This window comes from Emydura macquarii, unplaced genomic scaffold (genome assembly GCF_026122565.2).
Source record: "Emydura macquarii macquarii isolate MOO-44397 ecotype Brisbane River unplaced genomic scaffold, CSIRO-AGI_Emac_v2 contig_1027, whole genome shotgun sequence".
Lineage (NCBI taxonomy): Eukaryota > Metazoa > Chordata > Testudines > Chelidae > Emydura > Emydura macquarii.
In genome coordinates, this window is record NW_027131164.1 from 1,775,744 (window position 1) to 1,788,684 (window position 12,941).

General features: G+C 37.6%; 1 protein-coding gene across 2 annotated transcripts in view; it reads left to right on the top strand.

Annotated features, from left to right (window-relative positions):
• ATAD2B (ATPase family AAA domain containing 2B) overlaps positions 1-11,879 on the top strand; it is a 158,637-nt gene extending 146,758 nt beyond the window's left edge. For both annotated transcript variants that reach the window (XM_067544701.1, XM_067544702.1), the window contains exons 26-28: positions 3,303-3,430; positions 4,212-4,340; positions 8,360-11,879. In XM_067544701.1, coding sequence (XP_067400802.1) covers positions 3,303-3,430; positions 4,212-4,340; positions 8,360-8,401 — 299 coding nt within the window. In that variant the 3' untranslated portion in view covers positions 8,402-11,879. The remainder of the gene's footprint in view (positions 1-3,302; positions 3,431-4,211; positions 4,341-8,359) is intronic.
• The last annotated feature ends 1,062 nt before the right edge of the window (positions 11,880-12,941 follow it).

The window sequence follows — 12,941 nt, forward strand, 5'->3', positions numbered from 1 at the left end:
AAATGAAGTGGGAGACTTAAAATAGAAAGGAAGCTAGTATAGTGGTAGAGTAAATTTGGGACTAAACTGTCCCTTGTTCCCTAGCTCATTAGAAGCTTCGAGAGTATTGGGATGGCAGCACACATGCCCCCATAGGGAGAAGAGAATGTTTTATGTCAATCTCCAATGGTCCCCCTTCAACCCTGATGAGTTCCAGGTGGAGCAGTGTCCAGCATTTGTCAGGGGTGATTATTGTAATGTAGGGCCTTTTGAGCTGCTGTCAGGGAAACAAATGAGTTGCAGATATTAAATAAAATTAGTAAGGGGTTTTCACCTTGATGTAGAACCATGCAGTGGACTAGTATGTTGAAGACACAGTTTGCTGTTTCTGTTTATGCTTGTGTATGTCTCCTTCTTATTGCCCCTCCTTGGCTGGCATTGAATAAGAGTACTTTTAACAAAATATGTTCTAGGCAGAGTGTATCCCCATAACACAGTCACTTGAAAAATCTTGCAGAGGTCTTTAATAAAATAATATAAACACCAATTATTAAGAGCAAGGTAATGCTGCTGTAAACATATTTCTTTAAATTTCTTTTCAATGCTGGCACCAGGTGGGGATCTGAAAGAGTAGAAGGAAATTTATTCTGCAATTAGGGCATAGTTATTATGAAATCCTGCTCTCTCTATCAGAAAGTTGTGATGAGAGAGAGGTAATTAAACCAATCATTTGGAATGTAAGGAATAGGGACGTAAGGGGACAGCAGGTCAATCTGGAATTCTGACTTAAAATATAAGTTAAAAATCTTTAATATTGATCATAGAATCATAGAATATTAGAGTTGGAAGGGACCTCAGGAGGTCATCTAGTCCAACCCTCTGCTCAAAGCAGGACTAACTTCAGCTATATCATCCCATTGATCATTGATCATTGATGTGGAAGTTTACTGAGATTCAGTATGAACTTTTCAAGCTTGGGGAGTTGTGATAAGAGATGTGCAAATAAGCAATTTTTCAGTTCAGTGGCCTGACCAAAAAATATGGGAGGAAGAAAAATTATTTTGGGTTAAGGTGAAGCAAATTTTATTTTGATATTTTAGTGAATTGAAAAAGAAAAAAAAAATCTAGTTTTGGGTCAAATGAAACATCTCCAAGCAATGAAACATTCCAAGCTTTTTTACCTTAATAAAATGCAATTGAAGCAAAATAAGAAAAAAACCCATAATTTTTAATAAAAATGTTACAACTTTTAGTTTAGAAAATGTTTCAGCTTGTTTTAATTATTTTTTTCAAATGAAACAATTTGGTGAATTTAACATGAAATTGCAAAATCTTTTGGGTTGACCTGAATCTGAATATTTTGGCGAAAAGAGTTTCATCTGAAAAATTTCACCCAGCTCTAGCTGTGACTTATTTATACTTATTAGGATATGTGCTCCTGTGTTCTGGATGAGTAGCATCCTTCATATTTCTATGCAGAGATACCAGATAATAGAGAATTATGCTAAATGAACCTAGCATTGATATGAGCATATGTCAACAGCTAGAAGTGGGTTATCATGAGCAGTGGTCATTACCTGGCATTATTTTTCAGATGGTCAAACAAAGTCTCAATAGTAGACCTACATATAAGAAATCTAATCCAATGATAAATATAATGATAGAATATCTGAGATCACAATAGCATCGCCAATTAAAATTACCGTGGCCAAAGTATGGCTCAGTTGCTACTTTGAGCCTTTTAATCAAAAAAATCTGTTGTGTGTGCTCAGTTTAATAAAACTGAGAAATCCATTGCTTTATCTCACATAAAAAATATGTCATAGTTGGAAGGTCTGCATGCTTGAGTGGATGTCTGCCATTCCAGAGAGCCATCCATATAGCATTGAGTGCAATTCATATGTCTTTAAAATGGAACCAAGTAGAAATGAAAAACAGGAGTAGCGAGATCTGTGGAAGACACCATTTTATAGAGAAATGAATTGTGATTAAATTAACCAGTGAAGCTGTTGCTGGGTGGTATAGTAAATAGATTCAAGCTATGTCAGAGTTAACTCTGACCACGTAATTCTTCTTGCCTGTTTAATCCTGTCACATGCTGTTGAAATGTCTGGTGACAGTAAGAATGAAAAGGTATGTGAGTCAATAACAATCTCCATAGCGTGTGTGCTTCAAAAGCCTTCTTTAAAGCATTATTAATAAATTAAATTGAACAAGATGAGTATACAACTCATTACCAACTATTTTTTCAGCCACTGTTGATAGATACATCTGAGAACTTGGACAAAAATTTGAAAAATCACTTACTGGGCTTCTTCAAGAAAAGAAGCATTAAGTCTTGTTGAAAAGTCCATGGAACAATCCCAGAAATCAGACTGAATCTAACTCACAAACTAAGGTTGCTACCACTGACAAGCACAACCTTATGTCCCAATGCTGAACACCCATAATTCCTTTTGAGGTTTAATGAGAGTTACTAGTGTGTTGCCCCTCAGAGTCAGTCCTTCATATGCAAGTGGTTATTGGGTATATTATAGCCTTTTTAGCTTCAGTCTGTATCCTATCTAAATTTCTAACTCCCCGAAAAATAGTCAATTAAACATTGTCCTGTCTGAGCCATTAAGGAACAATGCTGACTTGGCTCTAAAAGCAGATGGTCCGTCTAGTTCTCTGCCTGGAAGAATGGTACTTTGGCAAAGAATCTCAAAGGTATGATGTGTGTTGGAGGGGTTCATGTGTGTGGTGGAGGCTGAATAGACTGAAGCTAGTCAAATTCAAACGGGAAATAAGATGTACTTTTTTAACAGTGAGGGTAATTTAACATTGGAACACCTTATTGTGGAAGGTGGTAGATTCTCCAGCAGTTGATGTCTTTCAATAAAGATTGCCTTTTGATAACTTTTGTTTGAAATAGAGCATATGGGCAGGATGCAGAAATTAGTGGCCTGTGTTATTCAGCGGGTTAGACTAGATAATCTGCTGTTGACTTTGATGGGAGGTAGCTGCTTTTATAGTAAATTCTAATGATCTTCTGATATTTTCAGCCGGGTATCCAAAACCATGGTTTGTGTATGAATGATTCTGTCCAATCCAGAGCTGTATCAGTAGTAACACGTCAAATCTTAATTTCAATGTCTAGATAATATGGTGATATGGACTATATAAATGCCATTAGCTGTTTTTTTGTCGGGGGTTGTCTGGGTCATCACATTTGAAAGACTATTGGAAATAGTTAGATTCAATAAATATTTTTCTTTCCTAATCATACTTTAATTTTCTATCAGTTGTTCTTGATGTGTTATAATTTTGCATCCAAACTGCAGGTGTATCCAAATTTAAGAAATCTCGAAAAGTCATTTTGGAGCCCCCAAAACCTGCAAATCTGGAGCAGGTTCCAGAGGAGCCATTGGATATCATACCCCCTCTAGTTGTTGACCATGACAGATTAAAGGTAATGGTATCAAGAACTAAATTTAATAATTACCAGTCTTAACTCTTTTCAAATGCCATGGAAGATGTTTTCATACTCTGTACAGAATGTTGTGAAGACCAAGTTCCCTTATTTTATTCTGCAGAAAATATAATCTTTTCTGTCAGCAATATCTTTTGAAGATTTTCTTTATCCAGCAATTTTTATTTAATTAGTGACCACATAACAAAATTGTTAACACTCATTTGCATCTTACTGCTGTATCTACAGATACAGGAATATTTATATATATGTATATTCAATTTGTGCAGACACGGTTATGCAGTAATAGGGCTTGATGATGTAGTTGTGTTGCTTGTTGAAGTGAAGTTAATATCTGCTCCCTCTCTCCCCCACCCTCTGTTGTCCAGGGTTTTTCTTGTAGGCATCACAACAGAGGAGAGTTTTAAGGAGGGCTTTGAAGGCGAATAATGCAGTAGATTTGCTGGATGTTTACAGAGAGCGTCTCCCAAGTGTGAATATGTTTCCATAAGTGTAGTAATTAGAGAATCTCTGCATACTGAAATAAACAAGTGTAAAGAAGATCTCTATTGAGAGTTATCTGCTTTTAAGATAGTTGACAACAGTTACATTATTTACATACTGAACCATGTTCTTGTTTGGAATATAAAATATCCTTCTAGCACATTCCTGCTTTGTCCATAAACAATTAAATGTAATAATTAGTTTCAAACAGATTTTAAAGAATGAATATATTAAAAACTTAATTATTTATTTATATGCTATGTTTTTGTCTTAACAGAAACTACTTGATTTGTTGGTGAAGAAAAGTAAGAACCTGACTGTTGACCAACTTGAGAGGCTGTACTCACTCCTTAGTCAATGCATCTACCGGCATCGTAAAGATTATGACAAATCACAGCTTGTAGAGGTAAAGTTGAACAATTTCTCTTGTTTCTCGTCTGAATTTTGCAACAGAATTTTGGTTAGAAATATTTCTGTACTAACTGGTTCACATTTGAAATCCTCTTTTGAAAACTATATTAACTAGTAAAGATAAAAAGAACTTAGAGCAGTAATGTTTTAAGCAGCATAGTGACCATTGGTTTCTGATATGACTCCAATCCCTCTATCCTTTCCTTGCAAACAATCAAACACAACCAGGGATGTGTTCCTGCCTGTCTCATTAACTATGTGACATGCTCCTTGGATGAGCGTTGTGGGGGGCACAGCGGGGCCAGGCCAGCCCCCACATGGGTGGCGAGGGAGTGCCTCCCAGTCCTATTCCCAGCCCCAGCTCTACTCCATTCCTACCCTCAGCCAAGCTCTGCTCCTGGTTCTGGCTCCGCCCCCAGCTGCAGCCTCAGCCCCTGGCCTGGCTCCGGTTCTACATCCAGCCCCGGCTCTCGCCCCCAGCCTAGGTCCCCATACCTGAGCGCAGTTCTGATTCTGGCCAGGTCCCAGTCCCAGACCCATCTCCAGCTGCGGCCTTGGCCCCTGACTCCTGGACGAGCCATGGCTCCGGCCCCAGCCTTGGGCTCCTACTGTGGCACCGGCGGGAGCCGTGGCACTGACAGTGGCCACACTGCTGACCCAGCTGGAGAGGGGGAGGGAGCGGACAAGGGTAAAGGGGGCACGGTGTAAAAAGTTTGGAAGCCACTGCTGTAGAGGGTGAGGGTAAGGATGGGAATCTGACAGCTTGAGAAAGCAGGTGCTAATGAACTAAAAAGCCACTAAGAGGCAGGAGTATCCAAGTAGTCATGTTGGCTCTACCACTTACTATTGTGGCTGTGGCTAAGTGACTTAATTTCTGTATTCCCTTCTGCAATATGCGGCTAATACTTGATGATACCTGACTCTCACGAGTGCTGTAAAGATTAAATTCTTTGCCTTGTCTTGCATTACTGATCTTTTGGTGTAAGTATTAGATCTGGAATACTTTGACTACTTGGAACTATAGGTTCAATTGAAACTGTTATCTCAGCCCTTCATTTTTCTGAGGTGCATAAATTAAGTTGTATGCTGTTTTCTGTATGTGCCTTTCACAAATCTTAAAAATGAAGCCTTTCTTGGCTCTGTGTAGTTGTTAAAGATCCCATGATGTGATTGGCATATATAGGGATTTGCCCTACTACTCTTGGGCAAAATCTTTGCATCTCACCCCATCTTGTCCAGCATCCTGTGAGCCAGTTGTCTCTGCCACCCTTCACTTTAGAAATGTTTGCATTCCAGAAGCCCTATATCTGAATAGTTTGTAAAGTACTTTGGGATTTTTGAGTAAGCATGGAGCATTTATTACATTGTGTGACATCAGTATGTCAAAATCATAATAATTCATAATAATTCAAGAGCATATCATGTAAGATATGCCATGTCAGGTACTGTTAGAAAGACTATAATATGCTAAGTAAGACGATAATACTTATGTTCATGTGTTATATGTGTAATGGAAATTATGGATATATTTGATATATCTGTATTTCAAATTGTGCTGTCTGAGACACACCCTAGACAGGGTGGCGGCCGAACAATAGCCTGCTTAATGGCCCATTGAGACATTCACAGATGCAAGGGGCCCAGGGGGAGAAGCCAGAGGTATACCTGATGAGTCACCAGGACTTGCTCATGTGACTCTGGACTGCATTTTGGTTCCTGTAAAATTCCACAAACAGCATGGCAGGGGCCAGAGGATATATAAGGCAGAGGCCTGGGAATCCATTTGTTCTTCAGTCGGGATTCAGCTTCAGCTACCAACCTACCTCTGGATCAGTTCATCTACAACTGAACTGTAGCTGTGAAACAAAGGATTGAGACCCATCCAAGTACTGGATGTATATCAGAGGGACTACACAAGCCTGCAAATTCCACAATTCTTCTAGAAACCTGATGTATATGGACTTTCAAATCATTTGTATGTATCTGATTGCTTTAATCCTTTTAACATTTCTCTTATAATTTGTTTCTTTCTTTTTATAATAAACCTTTAGTTTTAGTTACTAAAGGATTGGCTGGTAGCATGGTATTTTGGATAAGATCCAAACTTATATTGATCTGGTATTGTGGCTGACCTGGGGGTCAGAGGGAACCTTTTTAGTAAAGAGCATAGAGTTTAAATAACTGGTCTCTTTATTGGACCTAGTGGCTGATTGGGAACTGGAGACTGGAATGCAGTAAAGGGGGCTGTGTTATTTGTATACTGGCTTCTTGATAACCAGTGTGGGAAATCAGAAGCACTGTTTGTGGCTGGTTGGGAAGCCTGACTTCAGTGTCACCCACCAGCGCTGGGAGAATCAGCTCCCTTTTTACAGCCTGCTCTGACCTTGGCATTCTCAGGTGGCTGCCCTAGGCACAGAAGGGTCACACTAGGTTTAAAAAAATACTGGATTTATTTCTAATCATTGGACAGTAGATGATTATTATGAACCTCATATTTTTGTATGATGTAAAAAGACTGCTACTTTTCACTGGCCATGTTTCAGATAAACAATTGGCCTTGAATCAACAAACAGAAGTATTGCTTGGCAGCAGTTCTGGTCCATCTCTCAGCCTTCCTCATTTAGTAATACATGTTGGGTGTGTGATCCATACATGCCTAGGGTAGCCACCTGAAAATACCAGAGTCAGGGTACACTGCAAAAGGGAGAGCAGATTCTCTCAAAACTGGGGGCTAACACTGAAGTTAGATTCCCCAAGCAGTCACAAACAGTGCTCCTGATTCCCCACAGTGGTTATCAAGAAGCTACAACAAGAAATACACAGCCCCCTTCATTGCATTTAGTTTCTGTCCCCCAATCAGTAACTAGATCCAGTAAAGAGAGAGAGAGTTTTAAATAATTTATTCACTTTACCAAATGTTCTCCTGATCGCCAAAGGGTCAATCACATTACCAGATCAATCTTGGTTTGGATCTTACCCAAAATACCACGCTGCCAGCCAATCCTTTAGTAACTAAAACTAAAGGTTTATTAGAAAAGAAAAGAAGCGAACAAGAAGAAAGATGTTAAAAATGGTCAAAGCAATTAGAGACATACAAATTACATCAAAATCCATAACTCACTCTCTCCCTCTCTCAAATTCTTAGCAGAATTTTGGAGTTTGCAGGTTTGTACAGTTCCTCTAGAGTACATCTAGTACCTGGATATGTCTCAGTCCTTTGTTTCACAGCTTCAGATGTACAGCAGTTCATCCAGAGATAGGAAGCAGGAATGAAGACAAGATGGAGATGGTGAAGCTGCATTTATAGTGTCTGCCACGTGGCTTACACATCCTCTGTTTCAAACACAAGCTCTTAGCACAAGGATAGGGAAAAGCTCATAGAGTTCCCATCGATAGGCATGTCTCTACGTGTCCTAATGACTTATAAGCACTGCCCCGGCTGCTCTCCCTGGGCTCATTATATAGTTGATGGCCCTCGATGAGTTACCAATGCTGACACTAATCTGCCTGGTGGGGTGTAGCCTAGTAGCCCAGTACAAGTTTTTGTATACAACTATATCACACACATCCATAATTTACAGTATAAAGATGATACATACATATAGACAATATTATCATACTTAAGCAAATTATAACCTTTCTATTGGTACCTGACATGGCATATCTTGTAAGAATCATTGCAATTTTGTTATATTGGTATTAAATAATATTACAAATGGTCACTCATATTTCAGACAGCATCACAGGGTGCATCAATTATAGATCTGATTTTAATACACCTAGCTCTTCCCATAAAACATCAACTAGGAAAACTCTTTTCTGCATTAAAGCTGCTTTAGTCTTCTGTTTATTATTTGCTATCCACTAGCAAGTTATGGTTAACAGAATTGTCTATTTTCTTATAAATTATTTGTTTAGATTTAAAGAAAATCATAGTAGATCTGATTGTGTAACACTAACTTTATTCCTGTTGCTGTATATTTCTATATAATTAATGCTTGGTGTCTCTTGCAGGAAATGGAAAGAACAGTTCGTATGTTTGAAACATTCCTGTGATCTCTTCGAGATGGGTGGGTTTATCCTCTTAAACTGCTCATGGGAGAGCAGTCTTCTGAGCCATTCGATTTCCAATTGCACCAAGTATGTGCAGAGCCTTGGTCTTAAGTGCTCGCTCTCTTTCTTTCTGTTAAATTTGGTGCTATTGTCTCAGGTACCTGAAACCAACCAGCCTACAAGAACCAAACAGAACTTCAGATAATTGTATCTGATATAAATAAAGAATACAACACCACAACTTGGAGATTTTTGGTGCTACAGAAACTGCTCTCATTTCTGTTCCTGTTCTCTCTACACACATTATCTTTTGGGAAACTTCAGATACAGTGGAGCAGACCAACAAACACAAGAAAACTGGATAGAGCAGATCTAACTATGTTGAATTTTTTTAAATGGACAACTTTTTAAATTTTCCTTTTTAATTTTTTTCTTGTTCTCTGGGCTAATGGACAGAAACCTGTTTCAAAGATGGCAGTGATGCATTGTGGTAGGAAACTTGAGTAATTGGATGTACAGTAATTTTGAAAATGAGGCTCTCTAGAACTGCCTTTAATGTGCCTTTTTAGTCAATTGAGAAAGATAAGGCTATTCAAATGGTTGGGCTTGTAGCAAATGGCAGAGTTAGAAAGCTGCCTTCAGAATGAAGAGTTCCAAAAGGATGATTTGCATTTCCTCATCATTGAATGACAACCAGTATTAAGGTTCTAAAATGCCTGTCTTACTCTACAGAACTAAACTAAGACACACTGAAAAAGCAACACACTTTACCAAAACAATGAAATTCCTTTATTCTATTAGTATATTTATGTTTTAGAAATAAGCTACACAATGAAACTCTTGTATGTTGCTGAAAGCAAAGTGAAGAGAATATCCAGTAAGGGGGCTGTTCTTTTTTCCCACCATTCTATTTATTTGTTGTCCATTTTGAATTCTTAGAAACTAAAGATGTTTAATTTTGGCGGGTTTCTTTATAAAATTTTGTTTTTATTAAAGCTAAGACTTGCTGAGTGGACATAGAAAGGAGAGATAGTTAGCCAAAAGTCCTGGAGCCCTAGCTCACTGTAAGTACAATTTAATCCAGGCTCCCACACCTTGGGCCATGTATAGCAGTATTAACATGGGGGGGGGGGCGCGGGCGGGGAAGACACTTTATATTATCACTGGCCATTTGTGGACCTCTGAACTGGTCTGTGTGGATTGCAGTTCTCTATAGCTGAATAGTGAGTGTATGAGTAGTTCAAAACCTTCCTTTCTGGAATTTGGAGAGAGACAATCTAGACAGTTGCAAGAAGCAAAGACGTTGCAGTAAAAGTCTTATCACAGGCTCAGCATTAAAACATTACCTGGGCTGATTTGTTTCAGACAAATAAGTAGAAAATGTTGTAGAGAGGTTGGCTGGTGTTACCATATATTACCGTTCATTATAACTGTTCTATGTAGCTGCAGGAGCATCCTTCCAAAATATGCAACACAATGTGTTTCGTTTTTAATTAGAGAAAAGAGTCTTGGACTACTGCAGAGATACTGAGCTACCTCAGCTTTTTCTATTTTAGTTACCAACAGTGTTTACGGAGGACTGTAACACTCTGCTACCGTTTACATGCTGAAGCTAAGGTACTTGTCTCCATGTCTTTGGCTAATAGTAGTATGCCACTGCAGAAAAACAAACTTGGGCTACTGCAGTAATCCAAAGTGCTTCTTTGTATTTTATGTTTAAGCCTTCTAATTGTAGCTTGACCTTTTTCTTCCCCAAAATGCCACTTGTTTTCTTAATATCTAAGAGAAAAAAGTTTGAAATCTTAATATGCATCTAATCATACTATTCTAAATGCAACCCATGTAGAAACACTGTATATTTTGGTGGTAAACTACCATTGAAAGTAACAAAAAAAAAAAAAAAAAAGAAAAGAAAAGAAAGGATAAAAAAACAAACAACCCAACCCAACAAAAAACTCACATACTTTACACAAGGTGTTCTTTGATATCTCAAATTTGATTATGGGGGTTTTTTTTGTTTCCTTTAGTATTTATTACCATCATTCCTGTCTGAGATATTTTGCTATCTGGTACATTAACAACAATTTTGTATTTTGATGGAAATTGTTACAAACTTTAAGATTTGATTAAATAAAATGTAGCGGATTTTTTTGTAGCAAGTTTCTGGTAAAAGGGTTTTTTGCAAGTCTCAGGGTCTTGCTGCAGCATTTTAAAAAAAAATATTCCCATTTCACTTATTCAGAGACATTTTTGTTCAAGTAGTAGCAGGACTTGTGAAGGGTAAAACTGCATACATTTTTAACAGGTTGCTAAATTTGTATGAATTAAACAATTGAGTTTTTAGTCACCAGTGAGTTTGACAAGCGAATATAAGCTCATGCTGAGCATTAAAATGCTTCCAACAGGTTAGTTTTTTAAAAATAACTTTTAATAGTCATTAAAAGTTTATATGGAAACTGAAAGATGCAACTTTACTAACTGAGGAGCTGCAACTTCAATGTTTTAGGCCTTTTGGAAAGAATTAGCCTATCTAAGTATGTTTTACTTGGGTAAAATTATACCTGCCTTTCTGGCCCAAATAACCACATTACTACATCAGTTTTTTCTTACTTTACAGATGCTTGGTGGTTATAGAGTTAAAGCAGCTGTTAATCTATCTATGTGGTCTAAACTTGTTTACTGTTTGTACATTTTTAGGGTTTTTTTGCCAGATAGCACTGGCAAGGATTTGTACAAATCGACTTCTGTTCCTTGTCTTCTGATGTGAAAATTGCAAATAAACTCCTGTGCAAGGCCTTGTTCTTGGGTCAGTAAAATGTGGCACAGCCCAGACAGAGGTAAACTTGTTTGTGGGCTTTGGGATTGTATTGGAGGTAGTGGAACTGCTCTAGGGCAAAATTGGTGGCTGTGGAGTTAATAGCATTTGCAAGCTTGAATCTCACCTGTGATTAATTTTTGTTTGTTTTGTCTCCTTTGTATCGTTACTTGATTTTTCTCATATGCCAATGTATTTATAGGATTACTGGTTTTTTGTACTATCTTGTTTTCCCACTTTTTGATTAAGTTGGTGGGTCAGCTCTGGCTTTTACATTCAGTATATTGAATGTCAGGTCCTTCAGCTGATGGTCATTATTTTATTTTATTATTTGTAATCACAACATAAGCTTGAATTCGGGCTTGTACCTGCATCTTTTGTATCTTGTACATTGGGTTACTTAGACATCGGGGAGTCCTATCGTTTGATTCATGTGTGTCTACTTTGTGGATTAAGTAGACGTCCTTAATCAACTATGGTATATTTTGGATTCTATAGTTTTATTCAGAATTGTGTTTAAATTGATGTTTTGCATTTTAACGTCATTTTACATTAGTTTGAAGTAAGTTATTTAATTTTTTTGAACTTCTGGAAATTTTGAACATTTTACTGTAATTTGTAATATAACTGCTGTGAAATACTTGAATAAAGATGACAAGAAAAACATGGGTTTAGTTCCATTAAAAAATGTTCTTGCATTTAAATGAAATGCTAATCTCCTAGCTGAATGTCAGCCTTTTTCAAGCCAGAGATTTCATTGATGTTTCAGGAGGCATAATTTAATTCTGGGATTTCACTGCTTGGTGGTTTAGGCAGTTTAGGCAGTAACTTTGCTCTCAGTATTTGCCTGTTAAAGGAAAACATCCATTTTTAATTTTGGCTAACTATTAGAAATTTGCATTGTACATTAGTAATTAAATAACCTCATGAAGAAAAATCTCCCTACTGTTAGGAGATGATCTACGTTAAATTGTAGGATAATAGCAAGTGGGTAGTGCTGCTTGCTGTACATTAGCATCAATGTGAGACCATTGATTTCTTTTGTATCATAGACCTTCCCCCAGATGAACTTTCTTCTTATGTAATGAACATTTTTTACTTATCCAAATTGTTCTAAGTTTTTGGAGTGGTTTAGTTCATTTAAAGCTAAAATTCTCCTTAACCCAGGTTACAGATATGCTTCTAGCAGACTCCAAGATTATTTTTAGAAATGCAGGCTGAAATACAAATTGGGACAAACTGTCCATGTAGAGATTACATAAATCAAGGGTTACCCAGACTTTGCCCAACTGAGGTCCATATGGGCAACTTGCTTGGAGTTAGAGGACTGTGTGTAATTTTTATAACATGAAGCAGAAACAGATGTGCAGTTCTGTCGATCCCAAAGCTGATGGCTAGTTATAGGAATTGGCATACTGAATTCTTGATCCTGTTCCCTTTTTTTGCCCTGTGTTTTGGGAATACATATTTCCCATGCAAGAGAAGAGGATGTGACTGTTGGGGAAGAAGGTTGGTAACATCTTATTTCAGGTTGGATTCTCTCCTCCTGCTTTTATACTCCAACCCGATAGATTTTAAATGCACGTCTTTTGGCAAACAGTAACCTCAGGGGGATCAGAATAGAGAGTTGACTAACTGAAGGTAGACTCACATCCTCAAACATTCCAGAGAGGTAGCCATGTTAGTCTGTATACAGCAAAAACAATGAGAGTCTTGTAGCACCTTAAA